Here is a 21,735-nt window from a genome sequence, read left to right as displayed (position 1 = left end):
CATTTATTTACTAGTTTTCAGAATAAGGATTTGGCTTCCTAGCATCTTCCACCAGTGAGGCTTTGTTTGTGTGATTTTGAATATTTTTTTGTTAAAGGATGAAATTACTATTTTTATTGATGCTTAAATTTCCTCACATCTGGTCAGTGGGTGTCTTTTCAGGTTGGTACCTTAATTCTTTTGACATGATCTATAACTTTCTTGCAGTTTGCTGTAACAAGATGTTCAGGGCCCATCTTGTGTATCTCGGGCTTCAAGTTTGAAACAGGCTATTTCTCCAAGGAACTCTGGTTACCTTATTTGGGGTAGTATCCCAGTGTGTTATCTGTTTGTACTTAATTAACAAACATGTTATAAACATCTGAGTATCACAGCAATCCATTATCTATAATATTTCCTTTTCATTGCATTCCTGCGGATTTCACATACAAGTTTTAGAAGAGAGGGGAATATTTGAGAAGCAAAAAATATCCTAAACTTTAAATCAGAGAAATTATGCTTATGAGAAACTTCTAACTGCTTTTCTTTTGTGGGCCTTTAATAGTACATCTACTTATAATATTATACACTTTTCCTTCCTCCCTAGTGCATAGGCACTATATATATATACCCTTTTGTATCTTTGTATATCCATATGCATTCATCGGTTCATCTGCTTCATCATCATCCAATCACCTCAGGGTTATATTGGGAAATTGCTTGTTGAATGGTTAGCGTACAGCTTACTTTCCTATACAGCGATATGGGAAAAAAGTACCTTTTTGAATGTAGAGGTTATAGGCTTTAGATAGAATACCTGCCTGCATGTTCTTTTTTTTTTTTTTAAATATTTTATTTATTTATTTGACAGACAGAGATCATAAGTAGGCAGAAAGGCAGGCAGAGAGAGAGAGAGGAGGAAACAAGCTGTTTGCAGAGCAGAGAGCCCGATGCACAGCTCGATTCCAGGATCCCGGGATCATGACCTGAGCCGAAGGCAGAGGCTTTAACCCACTGAGCCACCCAGGTGCCCCTGCCCTGCACATTCTTAAGCAATTTTGAGGATCTTCTGTTTGAGTGTTTGTGTTTGAATTGAGTGGGTATGAGCAAAATGTGTTGACCTGAGAATGGTGTAGTGAATCGAGAACTGGACAAACGACTAGTCGTTTACCATGCCCTTGAACTGGCAACTAATCCCTGATAGCTGTATCCAATTTATTTTCTAGCAGGGGTACTTCTCTGTGTTAGTAAGAGACACAGTCTAGGAGAAATACATTTTCTTTTGTCTGTTGCAGGCCTGTTTCTTCTTCATCTTCCTCACCTCACCACTTTTCCTTCTTTTCTCTTTAATTGCCGGTTGGATTACTAATAAAATGACATTCTGTTTATGAATGTGTTCTTTGTCACCATGTCTTATTAAATCAATTGTTCTCTTAACAGCCTGGAGAAACACATGTTGTCACATACTGAAGAGAGGGAATACAAGTGTGATCAGTGTCCCAAGGCATTTAACTGGAAGTCCAATTTAATTCGCCACCAGATGTCACATGACAGTGGAAAGCACTATGAATGTGAAAACTGTGCCAAGGTACAGTGAATTTGTAGACTACTTGGCCTCTCTCTGTCATCCTGCTCTCTCTTAATCCATCACTTGCTATGATATATAAAAACAAGCCTTGAGAGGGGAAACTATAAATATCTTGAGAAAAGTAGACTGAGTGTTGTATGCTAAAAGGCATTAGTACAGTGTATAAAAACACTTAGTGGGTGTCCTTTTATTTTTGTAAGGGAGGAAGTGAGGCTTAATGGTGAGTTCCAGAACTAGGTGTCAGACATCCTTGGTAAATTCCTGGTTCCGCTACTGGCTTGCCAGTGTGGGGTTGTTTTATAGCCTTATGGAGAACGCAAATTTTATCCAATGCACATTTACTGATTTCTTTTAATAGCAATTTGTGAGGAAGTCACATAAAGTTTCTGAATGCCTGTTCAGAAAGAATAGGAGACTCCTGCATTTGCAAATTTTTCCACCCAAGTCCCTACCATAAATCATGACTTGGTTCTAATTGAAAGCATAGTCCCTTAGTGGCCACTGCTGAACAGCATAGGGGTGCAAGGAAAGCACTCCATCTTGACCTTGACTCTGAAATATGAGAACATTGGTTCACATCATTTAATCTTCACGGTTCTCAATTAACTAAAAGATGTCCTCATGTCATTAAAGTTGATTTCTATTTCCAAAAACTTTTCATATCATTTGAATATCTTTCTTCATATCAGGGGAAATTATCTTTAGAGATGTTTTGCTCCCAGAAGTATTGGTGACTTTTTCTTTTTCTTTCTTTCTTTTTTTTTTTTTTTTTAGTACAGTGTTTTAAGGAATAGTGTTAGCTTCATGGTAACTTGCTGAAACACATTTGTTAGCTTTAACTCCTGGGGGAGCTCCTTGAATAGATTTGAGATACTTAAGTAAAACTCCCCCCCAATTTTGTACCCAGCGTGTCTTGGTTTAGAGGATGGAAATAGCACACCAGTTTTAATCATGTCTTGGCTGGCATTTTATTGTTCAACTCTAATCACTCTAAATGGGATCAAAAAGATCTTGAACACAGTCTAATCATGCCATTAATTATTTTGTTCAGCTGATACTGATGGACATTTCATGCTAAGGATAAAGAGCTGAATAATTTACAGTCCCTATCCTAGAGGAGCTCATGCTTTGGAATTATGACTTTCTTTTGGTCTTTGGGGAAAACAAATAAAAAGCAAAACAAATAAAATTCCTTCTTGAGTCATTCCTGGTCTTCTTTATTGTGTCCTTGAATTAAGTTTCCTGATTAATCAGTACTCATTTCCTAGCAGGTTTTCACGGACCCTAGCAACCTTCAGCGGCACATCCGCTCTCAGCATGTTGGTGCCCGGGCCCACGCGTGCCCGGAGTGTGGCAAAACGTTTGCCACTTCATCGGGCCTCAAACAACACAAGCACATCCACAGCAGTGTGAAGCCCTTTATCTGTAAGTTTTTCACACTCCAGCCCTCCTTCCTGCATCCTTCTCTCGTCCGAAAGGCACTGTGATCAGGAGAGTGGCCACGTGGCCGTGGAAGGGTCTCTGCATTAGCTCCTTATGGTCCAGTCCAGTAAGGCTGTTTTCTGTTACAAGAAACTCTTGTAACACCCAGATCCAGGGGTTTTGGTTTTGTTTGTTTGTTTGTTTTGTGTTTTTTTGCCTGTAATTCCTGGGGTGTTTTCTTTTAGATGAAATCAATAATGAGCAGAGAAGGGAGAAGTCATGAAATAATGGATGGGAAGCCTCTCCAGGTTGTAGGATTTAATAGAGACAACCAGATTTGTCTCACGCTGACAATGGCAGATGCCACTAAAGGAGGTGAAGTGATAAAAACCTGTTCTGGATCAGAAAGGGCTGGAAGTACCCCACTTGGCAAGGAGGCTTAGGACTGGGAGTGAGTGTGTGTGTGTGTGTGTGTGTGTGTGTGTGTGTGTTGGAAAGGGAATAAAATACCCCTTAATCTACACTTGTTACCAATCACAGACTGCCGGCCAGTAGTTCTCAGTTAGTTGAAAAGCAGAACATTCTCACTTTGATGCTGGACATGCTGCTTCTATAACCCACCGCAGTAAAGCAAATTTACAGGTAGTGTGTTTTCAGGGGACATCCAGTCCAACCAACTACTTGGAACATCCCTGTACTTTTTAGTAACACATTCCGCATAAAGTAAAACTCAGTGCTCGTTTGCTGCTTCTTCTGTCCACCCGCTCCTATTCCCTGTATTGTGCTGAAATGTTTCATAAGGAAAATCAGTTGTTTTCGGTTCCTCTGGGCAATGACTTTGGACTTCTTTTGATCCATTGCTCAGCGGGGCATACAAACACAGTGACTCACTGAGTTGTGCCACAAAGGTCAAGACTGATTTTGGATCCAGACGAGCATAGAACTCTTTGAAGCACACTCCATGGATGGCAAAACCTCTGACTTGGGAACCCTTATAAAACGTTTTATTTCTGATAAATATGTAAAATTCTGAGTAGATGTATGAGACACTACTACAGGACCTGATAGGCAAAAAATATTTTTTAGTACCAACATGGAGATACCAGAGACTAACCCTCCTCCTTTTTATCTTGGCACAGTCCTCTTTTGTGCTTCCATGCATCAAGGGAGTTTTTTATTTTTTGAGTCTTGTTCTGTTTTGTTTCCCTTTCTAGCTTATGCTACAGTCTTGTTTTGCTCCTATGTTCTTCTGTTCCCTGGGTGGAGTGAAGAGGACTAGTTGATAAACAAAAGGGTGCTCTAGTCTCCCTTGGGGAAGCTCTGTTGAAAGTCACGGGAAATAAAGTATACAATAGAAATTTTAGACTTCTTGTCTCATAAAGGCATTTCTGACTCTAGGTCGTAATGCCCTTAAAAATATATTTGAAAGTGTTATGGGCGTAAATAACTCATTTCTTTCTGATTTCTCAGAAACAGACTTTAAACATTTACTGTGTTTTGGTGGGGAAAAAAATAGGCCAAATGAATTATGATCACCCATTTAATGCTTTCTCTATTATTTAAACCAAAAGTCAGAAAATACAGATTCCTATCATCGAAGGTTCTGGGATCTGGAATTTTAATTGTGTTGAAGTCAAGTGTTTCATTTTAAAGCACTATAGGGCGTCCCTTTCCAATCAGCTTGTGCAACTATTTGCCATGAATGCCTTTTCAGTAATTATTGGTAAATTTAAATAGCAGATGGCATTCTTCAAATATAAAATCTGACAGAGAACCATGGGGTAATTATGAATAATAGCCATGTAATTTCAGAACAAAAGAGGAGAGTTGGTGTGGAGATTGGGAGTAGAGGAGGTTCACCTAGAGTTGATATCTGTTTCTCACCAGAAGGCCACACACCACGATTTACCCCCACTGGTGTGTTTATGGCAACTGTCTCTTATTACAGTGTACCGCCAAGCTTGAGCCCAAAGTCACCAGCGCTAAGGTAATTACTCACTGCCTTTACAGAAACCTCCGGCCTTCCCAAATAGAAACCACATGCTCTAATAGGCTGAACATATTCAAAATACCTCTTAATTTGTTTAATAAGTAGAAAAATGCAATGTTAACTGCTGGCTAATTCCTTATTACTAAGAAAATTACAGTAGAGTATCGACTTCAACATCAATTGAGCCGTTCACCTGGAGGCCTGGTGGTTTGTGGTGGGCCAGGGCAGACCTTCTAGTGAGAAAAACAAAGCCCCTGCCTAGGGAAACATCCCAGATTCTCCATTCTTAAGACCTGACACAGACATTGCTCATCTGTGTAACAGGGGGTACAACCAGGAAAGTCAAACGCACCCTCTGTGATTCTGAGATAGAGAAGGTCTTGATTTCTTAAATCCAGCTGGCTCTAAGAGAGAAGTCTAGAGAGCGACATTTCTATGCCAAAAATTGCAAACCTTTCAAAAGTTTATACCGTGGTTGAAGACCCATCAAGACATTTTCTCAACGCCTTTTAATGCCCAGAGGAGAAGTGTTCCTTTCCCGATGAGTGCACTTTTATTATTCCAACGACATTTTATTTACTATTTCTTGTTATTGCTCATAGCTGAATTAATGTAACCAGTGAAAGCCTCATGTTCTGCCCTCTGCATCATATGGTTTTAATTAGTGTATCAAAGAATTTAAATAGCATGTATATTTATTGTATATGGTTAAAGAGTACATACTTTTAAAGCAGCCTCTGGTCAGTATATTCCAGTAGGATGATTTGAAAAGAAATCACTCACATCTTCTCTTCCCATTAAAATGCATGTTGTGGCCTCTATCATGTTATGAATCATCCCACAGCTGAAAGCTCCTTTATCATTACTAAGTACCCTGATATATGTCACAGCGTATTTTAATCATTATCAGTAAAAGAAATATTATGGGACCACTTGGTACTTCCCGTTTGGTGGTGTGTGGGATAATCCAACTTTTGGGTGAGTTTTGCATGACTGAACATCTGTAAAATCTGCTTCGAGTTTTTTTTTTTTTTTTCTCTTTCAATTATTACTGCTTTAACTCAGGAGCTCCACCATTCTGTGCTTAAAGGCGATCATCCCATGAAAGCAATAAATGTTGCATTTGTCTTCAATTTAATTTCTTATATAAATTTGTTTCAGTAACTACTGACAAGGCGTATCATGTTTCTGCATGTATTAAATGTGCCCAGAATCGTTTACAGTAAGCTCACACATAAAGTGGATTCATCTCTACTAAAGTCAGATTTTAAAATGTGATACTTAGGAAACGAACACGATAATCCTGCTGAACTGCGAAGTGAGGGGGATTCGTACAGAACAACAGAGTTCTTAAAGGTTACGAAGCTTGGTCTCAAAATACACTTAAATCTGTTTTCACATACGTGGGGAGGAAGATGTTCTACTTTTTTGGCAAATGCCCCAGGAGGCGGGTTCTTTCCCAGCCGCACCCTGCTGTGTTCTTTCTGGATTAGAGCACTCCGAGCACCCTCCCCTGCTTACCATAATTGGCTAAACCCCATAGAAGTCAAGCCCTGAGATAACCGACGAAGATATGACAACAAGTGGACATATTTCCCAAGGACGGGGGTTTCATAAATGCAGGAAGGTTAGCACAACCGCTGGTGTGAGGGGAAGTCAGAGGACGTGATCATAGTTCATGGGAACCAGCAATGCAGGATGGGCCACATTCAATTTAGTTTCCTTTGCAGGCTTAAAATAGAGCCATTGTAAATTATGTCAGTCTTTCTCAAATCATGAAAATGATTGTTAAAAATGTCTCAGAATACACAATGTGCATTGTTGTGTGGCTTTGATGTGTGAATGATGAGAGCGTATGATATAATGCAAATTAAATAATGGTAGAACAGTCACAGGCTTTTCCCCCAAGGGGAGAGGGAATAAAGGTAAAGTTGCCAATTGAGAGAAAGGCTGTTTTATTTTGTTTCAGTGCTAAGACTTAGAATTCTCGAGGTGGTCTAAAAATATAATGGGTTTCCTGGTGTGTTTTATGCTTAAGACTTTTAATTTTTAAGATTCTGTTAGGGTAGTCATTGGGTGGGAAATCAACGTATACTGGAATTGGACTTTTCTCTAAATATTTAAGTATACAAATATGATACAAAATATGATGTAGTGGGGATGACAGAAATATTTATATATATTTATATATGGAATATTTGTGCTGCCTCAAGACATTTGTCAGGTTGGATGCCTTGCTTTGGAATCTAGTGAAATGGGGATTTTTGTGTTTGGAGCACCCAGATTGGTACCTCCAACAACTTTTCCTGGCTTCTTCATTGAAATTCTGGGTAAACCAATTGTGATACTTGCTCAATTCAGCAGCAATTGCCATAAAGCCTGAGATTCTCTTTTGTTGTTTGCACACAGGTGAGGTCTGCCATAAATCCTATACTCAGTTTTCAAACCTTTGTCGTCATAAGCGCATGCATGCTGATTGCAGAACCCAAATCAAGTGCAAAGACTGTGGACAAATGTTCAGCACTACGTCTTCCTTAAATAAACACAGGAGGTTTTGTGAGGGCAAGAACCATTTTGCGGCAGGTGGATTTTTTGGCCAAGGCATTTCACTTCCTGGAACCCCCGCTATGGATAAAACGTCCATGGTTAATATGAGTCATGCCAACCCGGGCCTTGCTGACTATTTCGGTGCCAATAGGCATCCCGCTGGTCTTACCTTTCCAACAGCTCCTGGATTTTCTTTTAGCTTCCCTGGTCTGTTTCCTTCCGGCTTGTACCACAGGCCTCCTTTGATACCTGCTAGTTCTCCTGTTAAAGGACTATCAAGTACTGAACAGACAAACAAAAGTCAAAGTCCCCTCATGACACATCCTCAGATACTGCCAGCTACACAGGATATTTTGAAGGCACTATCTAAACACCCATCTGTAGGGGACAATAAGCCAGTGGAGCTCCAGCCCGAGAGGTCCTCTGAAGAGAGGCCCCTTGAGAAAATCAGTGACCAGTCAGAGAGTAGTGACCTTGATGATGTCAGTACGCCAAGTGGCAGTGACCTGGAAACAACCTCGGGCTCTGATCTGGAAAGTGACATTGAAAGTGATAAAGAGAAATTTAAAGAAAATGGTAAAATGTTCAAAGACAAAGTAAGCCCTCTTCAGAATCTGGCTTCAATACATAATAAGAAAGAATACAGCAATCATTCCATTTTCTCACCATCTTTAGAGGAGCAGACTGCGGTGTCAGGAGCTGTGAATGATTCTATAAAGGCTATTGCTTCTATTGCTGAGAAATACTTTGGTTCAACAGGACTGGTGGGGCTGCAAGACAAAAAAGTTGGAGCTTTACCTTACCCTTCCATGTTTCCCCTCCCGTTTTTTCCAGCATTCTCTCAATCAATGTACCCATTTCCTGATAGAGACTTGCGATCGTTACCTTTGAAAATGGAACCCAAATCACCAAGTGAAGTAAAGAAACTGCAGAAGGGAAGCTCTGAGTCTCCCTTTGATCTCACCACTAAGCGAAAGGATGAGAAGCCCTTGACTCCAGGACCCTCCAAGCCTCCAGCAACACCTGCCACAAGCCAAGACCAACCCCTGGATCTAAGTATGGGCAGTAGGAGTAGAGCCAGTGGAACAAAGCTGACTGAGCCCCGTAAAAACCACGTGTTTGGGGAAAAGAAAGGAAGCAACATTGAACCAAGACCCCCATCGGATGGTTCCTTGCAGCATGCTAGACCCACTCCTTTCTTTATGGACCCGATTTACAGGTAAGGGAGGACAGGAGACAGTTCGACGTGGACATGAGTATGGAGGGCAGTTTTTACATTCTAAAGCTATATCTGGTAACAAATTACTTTTGTTATTATAATAAGGCAGAGAGTAAAGTTGTTTGATCTCATGAATTCATTTTTTACTCAGACAGTCAACTCATTAGGTTTGGACTTATTTTTGGATGTCTCTGAATTTGGGGTTTGGGATGAGGCCCACAGAGTTCTTTCCCTTGACAATAAATTTATTTTTAAAAACATTTTTTAAGTGGAAAATATGGGAAAGCTGTATTTAAAGCAAGTTGTCAAGCGGCAGAAGAATGAGGCTCCTGAAGGATTAATGCAAATATGTGTGGGGACTTAAATGGGTCAGGATATTTGGAATGAAGTGGGACGTAGAACAGCATGGGTTTTCTCTTTGTGAACCTACCAATACATCCTTAGTAAGTATTGTTCACATTCTTTTGCTAAGTATATCTCCCAGGAGCCCAAAGTAAATGAAACATGAGTCACAAAGATGTCTTGTATATAATGTGAGTGGTTAGTTTGGAAGGAATGCGTCTCTATATACCTTCATTATTCAGTTTTCTTTGATGCATCCAAAAACTCTTTGGGGGAAACATATATGCTTAATAAAAAGCCTCTTAGGCAAGTGTTCTGTAACACTCGCTTGACATTCAGAACGATTTAGTTTTTAAATACCAGCTTTCTTTAAAAGTATGAGTGAGAGTAATTATGTTTATTATGTATTTTGAACATTACCAAGCATTTTCACATTTACTTTCTCACTCGAGTCTTGAACATTGTCAAGAAATAATGGAAGGTGTGGATCATTGTTCATCGGACTTGTTTTAAGAGGAGACTATTTTCACATTTTTACCTGATTCTCCTTTACAAACAGTCAAGTTTGTGCTACTCTTTGATTCAACAATACTTATTGATTCCTATTACTTAATAGGAACTTGAGCTGCAAACCCTTTTTCACTAAAATCTCCTTTTCTGCCTCCTATCATCTGTAATACAATAACTAAGCAATGCTGCCAGTATGTTGAGGACTAACACTAACTCCCACTGGAAGGGGATTTAAAAGAAAAGTACAAAAATATCCCTGAGCCATCGGTATCACACCTGCGCACTTTTTTCAGTTATCACGTCTTGCTTCCTGTGGCAGTCCCAATAAGAGAAGGGAAAAGAAGGGAAAACAGCACTTCCCTATTTTGTGTGTGGGCTGTATTTGTATGGCACACATTGCCGGGAAAGTTGTGTTTCCAGACCAGTGATAGATCTCAGCCCTTTGTGAAGAGAACTCCTCAGACATTCTTTCTTAGACCCTTCCAGTGGCAGCGGGCATTCAATCCCTCCACACACCTGTTACACTCTTCTTCACCTCCTAACCTTCCTCATGCTTCGTTGAAACTCAGTCTCCTCACTGGCATTTCACTCTGAATTAAGAGCCTAGGCCTGTCATTTTACCAAAGTCATGAAAACCTGTCCTAAGCACCGGTTTTAGTGTACAACCTGAGTTGATATCTCAGCTTTCCCATGTCTCAAACTTTTTTAAAAATCCATAAAATGGGTATAAGAGGATCTATTTCAATAAGTGAAGTAGTGTATGCAAAAGATAGCATATACAAAATTTCAAGAAGTGGTAGCTGTTTGTATTAATTTTGATTCTATTTTAAAAGCATACTTATTCAACAGTTCTTAAAATTACCAACCGTTGGTGAAAGAAATTAATTTAATCCATGATCCTGTATACTTGATGGTAAATAGAATGACAAACGTTTCTGAAGGCAGAAGGGGTATGTAGATAAGTTTTATATGCCTCTGTCTTCAAAAAGTTCCTTTTCCTTTACCCTCCGCCATCTTTTGTCATCCGAAAGACACCTGAACCTCAAAGAGTGGGTGGCAGGGTGCACAGTATACTTAGAAACTCTGCTGCTGTCATTGGCAAGGATGGGAGAAACATAATGAGTAACTTAGGGGAACAGTTTCTTGGTAGAAAATGACTTTAATTTTCAAAATGGACTCTGTCATGATTTCAAAATCATCCAGACTTCTTGTCTCCATTTGAAATAGAAAGGTACATATATGTGACCAATGCCTCTGGTTTCATGAGTCTTCATTTTTTTATATCTCCTCACTATTGTTATTAATCGCCATTCAATAAGATTTTGCCTTTATAAATAGGACCCTCTTTCTTTGAGTGCCTAGAAGTGTCCTAAGTATTCTTCAAGAACCGAACAGATGTCTTTATATTTTTATTAGTGTTCTTCTCGGAAACCTACCATTTGCTTTATTGTTAACTGTGTGAAATGTCAGTAATTATATGGTGATTGATATATGAGACTGATTCATCTCCAAAAACTAATTTTAACCTTTCAGAGTAGAGAAAAGAAAACTAACTGACCCACTTGAAGCTTTAAAAGAGAAATACTTGAGACCTTCTCCAGGATTCTTATTTCACCCACAAGTAAGTATTTTGAATTTGAGACTTCAAGCTTGTAAACCAACTTGTTGATCCTGAAAAGCAGGTGCAATGAAATGAAAGAAATCTTGAGAACATTAGGATTTCCTATGACGCTGCTGTGGAAGAACACAGGAAATTCTAGCAGAATTAAAACCCAAACTCTTTAAAGAAAAAGAAATTAATCTGTGTGTAAAAACAGCATGTTTTGGGGGGTGTTAAATTATTGTCTGCTGTTAACTACTTATTGAGCCAAAGTGTATTTTGGAGTGAGCAAAGTTCAGTTAAGAAAATAATACTGAAGTTGTCTTTTGTGTTTAAAAATTACTGCTAGTAAGAGACAGATCATACTGCGACTCGTCCCAAACTCATGAAGGTCCTTCAAGTTCCTTTGGTGCTCAGATAAAAAACAGGAAATGAGTCTACCTGACAAGTTGTTACCATAGAGGGTGAAGGAATTTATCTAGGGACCGCTGGGCATTCCAGCAAAGTTCTGTAATTGCACAAGAATTTACCACAATACACAGAGCCGTTTGCTGAATGGAGCTGTGTCCATTTATCAAAATATATATAGTTTCTCATCGCAAGGAAAATGCAGAGCATTGCCGTCTAATTTGTTCATCCCTCTGTCCTTACATATTTGATAATTTTTAAAAACTGGTGTATGGAACAATCAAAATGTGGAGAATTCTGTTGAAAGACCAAATATATAAGCATCTCAAGTGTGTGTTTTTTAACCTGATATTTTGCTTTTTATTTCTAAGTTTTTAAGGGTTATAAACTCTGATCTTTATAAGCAAAGTTTTTATGAAAATGCTTAAAATCAGTGAACTAATTCATTGTTTTAATATATTCAAATGAAAAACTATGCTCTTCTAATGAAATTGGTGGAATTTTATGCAAGCTGTCTTAAAGAATGTTATGAGGTAATTAAATTATCTGAGGATGTGACTCTCCCTGCCCCTCTGCCCGCTCCCCTTCTGCTACCCTTTCTTCAGCTTTTCAAGTACTTCCCCAACGTCCTGAACAACAGAGTATGAGAACAACAGTACGTGTTCTGATTAGCTAGAGAAATCTATCATTGCTCAAAAATTCTCTCTCTTTCAAAGTATAGAAAATAGATGATTTAATATTAAAGGAGTTAGAAATGTTCCAGGTAGTATTCACTTTTTATAGGAAAACTAAGGAATGATATTATTTAGATAATCACTTTATGGAAAAGAAATACATTATAAAGTAGGTCAGTGTTTATCAGGTACTTATAGTTTACATTTAGGTTGATTTAAATTGTACTTTTAGGCCTCATGGGCTAATAAAGCTGAAAATAACATGCATTTTGTGTCAGAGAGTACATCAAAGGTCTATCTTTCTTGAGAACTTACTTTCTAATTATAGCTAGCTGCTCATGGGGATATTATAGGTTTATACATTTAGTTACAATAATCAAATTGTTCTCATATTCTAATTATCTTTAAAATCTAGCAACTAACCACTTCCAGATTAAGTGCTATGGGTACACGGTATAATGGAGGGGGAAAAAAGACTGGGATTCAGGATCCTTAGGTGACTCGGGCTACCTGGCACTTAGCTCCTTATCTGTAAGATGGAGGAGCTGGGTGGCAAGTCCTTATTCTCTCTGACGTTCAAAGATTTCTAGCTAGCCAAAGTGAATTCACTAGTTCATAAGATGAGCAGTTTTGTCCCTAAATAACTCCACATGTGCATGCAAGTGTTAGACTATGTACATATTTTTAACCAAAGGGTAGAAGAAAATCTACTCTCTTGATAGTTCCAAAGTGAGCAAAGGATCACAAAAGATGAGGCATCTGTCCAATGCTGGCAGCAGAACCCCACAAACATGCCTGCAGGAACACAGTGGCAGTGTATGCTTCCTTCCAACACCGAGGATCCCGTCTCAGTGGAAGGGACTGCCTACTGCTGCTGTTATAATAAGACTTGAGAGTGATAATCGACACACTGAACACCCCGCGTGTTGAATCCTGACCAAGCAGACGGGACTTCTGGCATCCTGGAGCAGGATCCTGGAAGGCATCCTGGAGCAGGATCCTGGAAGTCCTCGCTTCACCAACTGCCAACGCTGTACTTGCTGGCTGGTGGGCTGCCTAAAGGGTCTTTGGAGATGCATCCAGGGCGGGAGGGGAACCATTCAAGGTTCCTGCCTCAGAGGCTATTTACCAACTGCTACAGAAAGATTTTATAATTTTTATAACCATTGTGGCTGTTTTCATGTGTAATGGCTATGGATCCCTGGGGTACAGGTGAAATAACCCAGAGAAGCTTGGGCTACCCCCTTTTCATCAAGCCTTCAGACCCAAGAGTCTGTTCTTTCAGAAAATCTGCCTCAGGTGTCCTAAAGTTTCAGCAGAATTCTTTCTAGTACTCCATCAATTCAGTCCTAGCCGCAAGATCCACTTTCCCTTAAACAAAGACCAACAAACGAAGACAACCTGCCAGGATGTGGGGCTAGAAAGGACTGCTTTATGACGGGCTTTCCTGCTTATTAGCAAAAATGCTTTGGTTTTGAGCAATGCAGTTCATCTCTCTGAGCCTTCTCCATCAGCGTGATGGGAACGTCCCTTCCAGCCTTACCTGGCTGGCTGTGCGGGTTAGTGTTCGTGTATATTACATGGTAGAACACATTCTGCCTGGCAAGAGGAAGGACCTAAATGAGGGAAAGCTTTCATTATTCGTGAATGCAGAAGTATTCCATTTTGAATGTAAAAGAATGCCAGTAAAATACTCTCCTGCCATCCTCTGAGCCCACCTTATTTGGTGGGACTATACACAGATCTAGAAGCACTGGGAAAGGCCCTTACTGTGTTCTCAGCACTGCCTGTTAGCCAGCAGTAAGGGCGCCACAGGAGGCCAAAATGGAAGACCTAGCCTCTGCTTCTAGGGCTTGCCATGATTTTGTACCAAAATAATGCTTGGATAAGACCATTCATGACTCCATTTTCCATTTAAAGTACACTGCAGTAAGTCACACTGTCCCTCTGGGGCTTCTGTATCTTTGGTTTCCAAATGGGAATAATACTTTCCCTATGTATTTCTCAGGGTTCTAATAATAATATCATCATCATAATGAGGGAGACCACATATTGTTAATGTTTTAGGGAAAACATAGATATAGGAATATAAATTCTTGGTAGTGGCATTCTATGGGCAAGCCTGATTTTATAATTTTTGTATGTCTTTGTATTCTACTCAGCATGACCCTCCTCAGGGCACATTTCCTAATCAATGAAAGGTGAACATGTCAATAGATAACTTAGATATTTATTGAATTTTGTTGAAAGATTATCACGCCATCTCACTGCCTCTTGGAATAATAAAATATATTTTTAAAAATCTTGTCAAAAATATCTAGAAGAGGGACATCTGGGTGGCTCAGTGGGTAAGTCTCTGCCTTCGGTTCAGGTCATGGTCTCAGGGTCCTGGGATCGAGCCCCATATTGGGCTGTCTGCTCAGCAGGGAGCCTGCTTCCCTCCCCCACCTGCCTCTCTGCCTACTTGTCATCTCTCTCTCTGTCAAATAAATAAATAAAATCTTTAAAAAAATATCTAGAAGATATTGGAACACATATAAAATTAGAAGATAATGCCTTTTTTTTTTTTTTTTTCATTCTCAGGGTCTAAATTCTGCACTTTGTTCCATTTTTAAAGAAGTATGCTTTCTGTGTCAGGCCACTAGGGGACTATTTAGATTTCTATTTTTCTATTGTAAATAAGTTAGTTTAATGTAGGTAGAAATAAGTACTGTAGAGTTTCTTCCTGGATACATGGTTGAAAATTGTGGGGTCTTAGTTCAGATAATAATTTTGAAAAGGAATTGTCATTGTGTCAGCCACAAGTAGGTGAGATGGAGGGAATGGTATGAATGTGTGATCCCTGGAATGTCCATTTCATTGGGCAATTTGCATTTTAGGTACTTTGTATTTACACTGATGACTCGTTTGAACTGCCATAGAAATCATTTGGTAGTTACGCGGTTATAAAACCAGCTCTTATTCCTTGGACTGAGTTTCCTATACTCTAAATATGTTTTTGGTTGTTAATACATTTTATTTCCAGATGTTTGGTTTTGTATGCATCTGCAACAAAGACTCTGTTTTACTTCTGTTTCTGGCCTTTATTCACTCATTTTTATTTCCTTGTGTTTAAAGTGTCTGACTGTCCTGTTACTGTATCTCGAAGAACTTGGAAAAAGTTAGTCTTTTTCCAAGTTACCATTCACATATTGATGTGAAAATCACTTAAGTCTTTTGTCCTTCATCTTCTAGTTTGCTTTCAGCAAGGTATTTCTTACTGTTACATTTCTTCTGCAATAAATTTTTTATCCTTAAAAACTATGTATCTTCCTTATTAAAGATAACATAATTTATAAAAGCAAGAAATATCCCCGTTAGCCAAGCAATGCTCCCTGGAAGTGTTCCCAACTCACTGAAGTTTTCCCGGGTGATTCTTAAGTTGACATAGGTAACTATTTGTAGTTCTTTTAATTAATATCCTTATGTGTTTTGGCCATAATGGTCTGAATCCCAAGCTAATAAAAGTCAAGAAGTGCATTTCCAAGTACATTACCTTTTTGTTACTCAGTGATTCACGTTTGAGTAAATATCTTATTTTCTTTGTTATTAACATTATATAAATGCAAGAGACTAGATTTGCTGCTGGAAATTGCTAAAGTTTTATTTATTGAACTTTAGGACTTTTCCAATGAGTTAAAAACACATAAGAAGGAAATATCTACTTTTGCTATTTAATATTTGGTAGTAGGTATTGTTTAGCTTTCTTGAAAAAGAACATTCTGGTTTATAACCTTGATGCTAAAATTTAATTTAGGTAAATAGAGGAAATCCAGCAGTGTTATGAAAACATTTAATTTTCATTTCCAGAGCCTTTACTCAAGGTACAGTTACATGATAAACAAAAATTACAAAGTCCGTATAAATGTTAATTTCTCAAAGGATAGATTGCAATAAAGATACTGATACAGAAGTAATTTTTTGTTTTTGTTTCAATTTTGCTCCCAGTTCCAACTGCCTGATCAGAGAACTTGGGTAAGTTTCCTACTTATATTTTTGACTAAAATAATGTACCATTAAAAGGAAAACAACTTATATTATAAAATGTTATGCAGACGTAAAGAATTCTGAGCCGCTTTCCATTAAATGATACGGCTTCAGCGGATTGCTTTCCAGCTTCGTCAAGCTGCAAAATACTTTTCCATTTTAATTGGGCATTTAGTGTGCTATAAATTGTTTACAGAAAGAAGTTTATTTTATAAATTTGACCCATTTCATGTAATTATAACTTGATGTAGAACTGTTTCTCGGCACTGGGGAGTATGTTGTTAAAAAAGCCTTCGAGATGGGTCACTAAGTGGAAACAACCATTATTTGGGGGAACCTGTATCAGCATGTTAAAGATGCTTTTGATAAAGCCTTCAAAAGGTTAAAACCTGAACTTACATGTAGACACAAGCTGACATTGGAATTCACATCCGTATATCCCAGGGCTGAACTTGGTTCTGGCTATTTGGAATAATAAGACTAAATGTTTAAAAATCCATATCTAACTAGTGAATGAATCTTTCAGCCTTGGGGCTCACTTCCTCAACTTTCAGTTCCTGTTTCCAGATTCAGTCAGTTGTCAGGTAAAGATACTAGGGGACAGCTTTATTTTTATTTTTTTTATTTTTTTTTTTTGATCAAGATACAAAGAAGACTGCTTGCTTAGTTTTCACTCTCAAAACTTGAGTCGATGGAAATACATATAAATAACATATATTACAAAATTTCCTCTGATTATATGTACTTCTACTTCTTCATTCTCTTCTTTACTCAAAACTATTCTGATTCTGAGATATGTGTAAAATCTTGGACTATAGTTTAGTCTTTTTGGTCACCATATAATGATAGATAAATTATTTTAAGTTGGAGTACTTTAGCACTTATTTTAGCACCTATTTCCTCTATCCGACATTAGATTTTCTTTACCAGAAATTCATCCATTCTATTTCTTCCATGGAGTATGTGATGAATTGTGATTTTTCTCATCTTGATAGACTTTTAAGGATTAAGTTCATTTATTCCAAAAGAGATTAAGAGAAGAGAAAAGGGAGAAGAGAAGAGAGGAGAAGAGAGAGAGAGACCACGACTTTCTTAGACGAATTTGTACAGCTGATGGGGCTGTGCTTTGATTACACTGTCTATATTTGCAGTGTTCCTCTTCTGTCCTCCCTGGCAGAGGTCCATTCTGAGTATTGTGGCACAGGGTCCTCATCCTTTCTAAGGTGGAGTGTTACTTGACAGTACCTATGTGGTTGGCTGCTTCATCCATAAGATGGCTGTCCCCTACGTAAATGCCCAGTGGTTCTACCCATTTACAAAAGCCAATTCAGATTTTAAGTTAGTCTCCCTTTCCTGCTAATACAATGATATAGAAACTGACATTGTAATGCTTTGGAAACACTCACATTCCCTAAATCATAGAGTTTTCAGAGCCACGGTTTATATTTATATTATAAAACATAGATATTAGTAGGAACTACTAAAATATTAAAGTTTATAATTTTAATGGTAAAGAGATTCTAAGGGATTTCATAATCATGACTGCTGAATGTGATACATGGAATGAGATAGCCATAAACTATGAATACTTACCTCCCCCCAAATGGCCATGATTTTGAGATTTCTCAAGATTATCAACTGAACAAATATAGAAAACCACCAAATCTACAAACTTTCCCATCATAAGTTATTTATGAAAAGTTAGTTGTTTTATGATAAAGGCATGTGTAATCTAATTTGTAAAACATTAGGTCACATAATTCATGGTGCCATTGGACATATCATTTCATATAATCAGATTGTCACTTTAATGGTTTTAATGAGAAACTTCTTTATGTCATCAATTATTGGCTGCCAGATAATAAATGTTAAGCTAAGTGCTTAGGACCCACTTGATGATATCTTGCCTGCTGAAATGTTTTTAAAAATACTAACTTTATTTGACTAGAGAGATAGCTACATTTTTTGGTAGGATCTAGGGAATTCTATCTAAATATTAGTTTGCGTCAGTATAAAGTTAATAGCCTCTTGGGGATGGAAAGGGGGTGCAATGACTTCCTCTTCCAGACATCTGGGCTGCAGATACCATCAACAGCTATTATATATATAAATAAAAATTACTGTTCCATAGAAAAAAAAAACTGTCATTTACTGATCAGAGATTAGCCAATGACATTAATAGGACACAGGGCAGTGCATTTCTAAAATATATGATCTAATTTTCCCTCTTTTATTTTCCCCATTCTCAGCAAATTTCTTTTTCATAGTAGTACACATTGCCCTCTTCATTGGATTTTTCATAAATTGAAATATGCAATTAGCTAGATTCTGTTCCATTGATCCCAGTTCATGTTGATTTTTAACATACCAAGCCAGACTTCAAAATAAATGTCAAAACTTGCTACTTCTCTTATAAAAGGCATGTTTTTTCAGGAAGACCATCATACAAGTCAGCGCACAGAGTGAGAAAGTTAGGGCTTGGACCCATGCACCAGATGAAGCTCATCTTAATCCAACACCTTAATCCAAGACAGAGGCAGACTGATGTTGGTCATAGAATGGCTAGCCTACCCAACTGGCAGATGTCTAAGTCACTTCTGTCTGTCCTAATGGGGAAACATATTCTTTTCAACTGAGGTCAAGTGCTGTGAGAGCAAATCTTACAAAGATGAAAGGGAGGATTCGGTGGTGACTTTTATGTTTGGTGGTTGCTAATTGGACAGAGTGGTGTGTGGGTGTGGGTATGCGTGTGTGTGTGCACGCTTGTGTGTGCACATGGTGTTAATAACTATCCTATCCTTGGCTCACTTCCCATCTTCCTTCTCTCCCTTTTCCTCACTCCTATTTAATCCTCTTTCCCTTTAATATGAGAAACCAAGGTAGGTGGTGGCTTTTAAGAGAAGCATTCAGGTCACCCCCATTCTTTTTCCTGTTATCTTTAAGAATGTCAGTGTTTAGTCATTAAGCCCATAGTGTATTTTCTTGTTTCTTGAGAGTTTCCCCAAATTGAAATAATTTGAGGTAATGTAATCACAGCGATCTTTCTTCAAAAGGAGGTATTAGCCACTACTAAAGCAAGACACATTTCTCAACAGCCACTTGCTCTTAAATAACCTGAAGAACGTGTAGTTTATATGTGCTAGAGATGAAAGCCGAGAATAATAGTCATGAGTAAGCTATTTTCCATATAAAAGGCAAAGTGTTTCTATAAGATATATTACTGCAAGAATCTGAGTGTGTCAGCAGGGCGGACACTCAGATGATTTAAAACCTCTAGATAATGAAACTTTACTCAAATATTAAATGTACATAAATAAAACATTAATAATCATCACCCATGCACTTACTCTTACCAATAAATATATGGGATTGTGACCCTGACCCTTGCTTGTTTCTGTTAATCAGCTTGAAGGCCAGAGGTCATTTTTCACTTAGACAATTTATTCCACGAGGGTGGAATATCAAAATGATTTTCTGCAAGAAACAATTAGGAGGAATAAATGCAAATAAAATAGTATCATAAAATATTTCTGGATTGATTTTTAATAAATAAAACCCAAAGTAAGATGAAAATGCTAATGTTCCGGCTGGAGGGGGATAATGGCCGTATTCTGCAGGGACAGAGTTTCCGCCAACCTCTCTGAGCAGCATCATCATTCCATATCTCTGCCCTGTGATCAGTAGGTGTCAAAATCCTTCATAGTGACAAATGTGCTGTCCACTTGCATCTGTGGAGAATGTTTTAGCAGCTGAGTGATTATGAATCAAACCCCTGAGCTTAGAGCCCCTACCGCCTCCCAATGCGTTCACATTTGTTGTCTGACAAGTAAATGTATCTTGACTTTCCTCTGAGATTTTTTTTTGCACGGTGTTTGATGAAAGACATTTGGCAAATTGGCAGTGGTACCCTGTACGTTGCAATTTGTAGCTAGCATTAGGAGTCCGGGCATGAAATGAGAGGGCAGGCTCCGGGATAAAGGGAAAAGAGAGAGCTAACTACAACATGAATAGTCATTTGAAGGATCGCACGTACACTGTTCCCTTTGTAAGAAAAGAATCATCGTCCGGCCGTTCTGTGAAGATTTTGCTTCACCATAAGGAGTCACTGGTATTCTGTCCAGCTGCATGGCCACGGAATAGAGATTTTGTTAATTTTCATTTTGAGTGCGAAGTGTTGTGTTTTCTTTCTATCCTGAGCTCATAAATTAGGCCTTCAGTTCGGTCCTGCCATCCCATCAGTGAAAGAATCCTCCCCTTGGGTTAAGCAGTTGTTTGAATGTGCAGTTGTTACTGTTCTTGTCCTTGCGTGGAGTCTCCTGGTCTAACACCCCAGCTCTTTGAGAAACTCAGAGTGCATCTAGAGTGCAAACACCTTTTTAACAGCTTTCTGAGTTCTCCAGTGGCATAGTGCCTGAGAACCAAATAAATAATGGGTGAGTTGATTTAACAGGATGGCCTGAGAGTTTGCTTTTCTACTTAAAAATTCAGTAGTAAGCAGCTTCCAAATAAAATATGAGCACTAAGGAAACTTAACATTTTGGGAGAGTTGAAGGAAAGGGGAGAGCCCTTCTAACTGAGAATGGTAAGGATCAAGCTGGCTTTCAAAGGAAATGCCACCCTCCGATTGTGACTGTCAGATGTATGTGCAGGTGGACAGAAGCGTGAAGATTATAAGCAAAATAAATTAGGTTGTTTGAGGGGAAGAATTAGGCAGGATAGTGTTTTAAGATTATTTCTCTAAGAGTGTGGTTAGGCTAACTACTCCCCTTATAATGCCTGTGCCAAGTTCTATAACATGAAGTCATGATAATGTATCATGAACTGTCATTTCAACTCAGTCTTTGCTCGGAACAAAGTAATATTTCTTCAAAATTCCTTGTATATGATCCCACTTAAAATCGTAGTATATCCAGATATTAAGTTAACCTAGTCTTGGACGAAACACCTCTTCCGCCTTAATTTTTTTCTTTCTACACTACACACATTTGGCTTAAGCTGTAACTTTGGAACACAGCTGAAACTTTGATGTGTTTGGTGCTATGAATTCTTTATGTGGAGTGCCATGCTTCCTATGGTTTTTATTACCAAGGCAAGGCATGCGGGATCTCTCCGTGAATGTGCAGTTCACTAATGTGTAGTGTATAGTATAATGTATAATGTAATGGTAATGTTGTCTCTTAATTTAATAAAAAAGCTTTATTATCGCTCATGTATTTCATTGCTCGGGTCTATATCAAATTATGACAAAATGGCCTAACCAAGGTCTTTTGAAGAAGTTCACCCAGCATTCTATAAGCATGGTTCTCTACCTTTGTTATTTCCTAAGTCAACAAGTCCTCTCATTGTCTGTCTATTTTTGGGACACTGCAGCCTTTTTCTCCCGTCCACCGTGGTCAGCTGATGTGATGCTTCCCCTTTCTTAACGATTTC

General features: G+C 38.4%; 1 protein-coding gene across 15 annotated transcripts in view; it reads left to right on the top strand.

Moving 5' to 3' along the window:
- The window catches only part of MECOM (MDS1 and EVI1 complex locus), a 543,555-nt gene that overhangs the window by 503,826 nt on the left and 17,994 nt on the right, over positions 1-21,735 (top strand). For 10 of the 15 annotated variants that reach the window (XM_045088076.1, XM_004756523.3, XM_045088070.1 and 7 more), the window contains 5 exons: positions 1,420-1,567; positions 2,836-2,992; positions 7,389-8,745; positions 11,131-11,218; positions 16,267-16,293. In XM_045088076.1, the coding sequence (XP_044944011.1) occupies positions 1,420-1,567; positions 2,836-2,992; positions 7,389-8,745; positions 11,131-11,218; positions 16,267-16,293 (1,777 nt within the window). The remainder of the gene's footprint in view (positions 1-1,419; positions 1,568-2,835; positions 2,993-7,388; positions 8,746-11,130; positions 11,219-16,266; positions 16,294-21,735) is intronic. The other 5 variants (XM_045088071.1, XM_045088083.1, XM_045088072.1 and 2 more) reach the window with 5 other exon arrangements.

Source organism: Mustela putorius, unplaced genomic scaffold (genome assembly GCF_011764305.1).
Source record: "Mustela putorius furo isolate JIRA1106 unplaced genomic scaffold, ASM1176430v1.1 tig00003834_pilon_pilon_pilon, whole genome shotgun sequence".
Lineage (NCBI taxonomy): Eukaryota > Metazoa > Chordata > Mammalia > Carnivora > Mustelidae > Mustela > Mustela putorius.
This window is presented reverse-complemented; position numbering and strand designations above follow the sequence as displayed.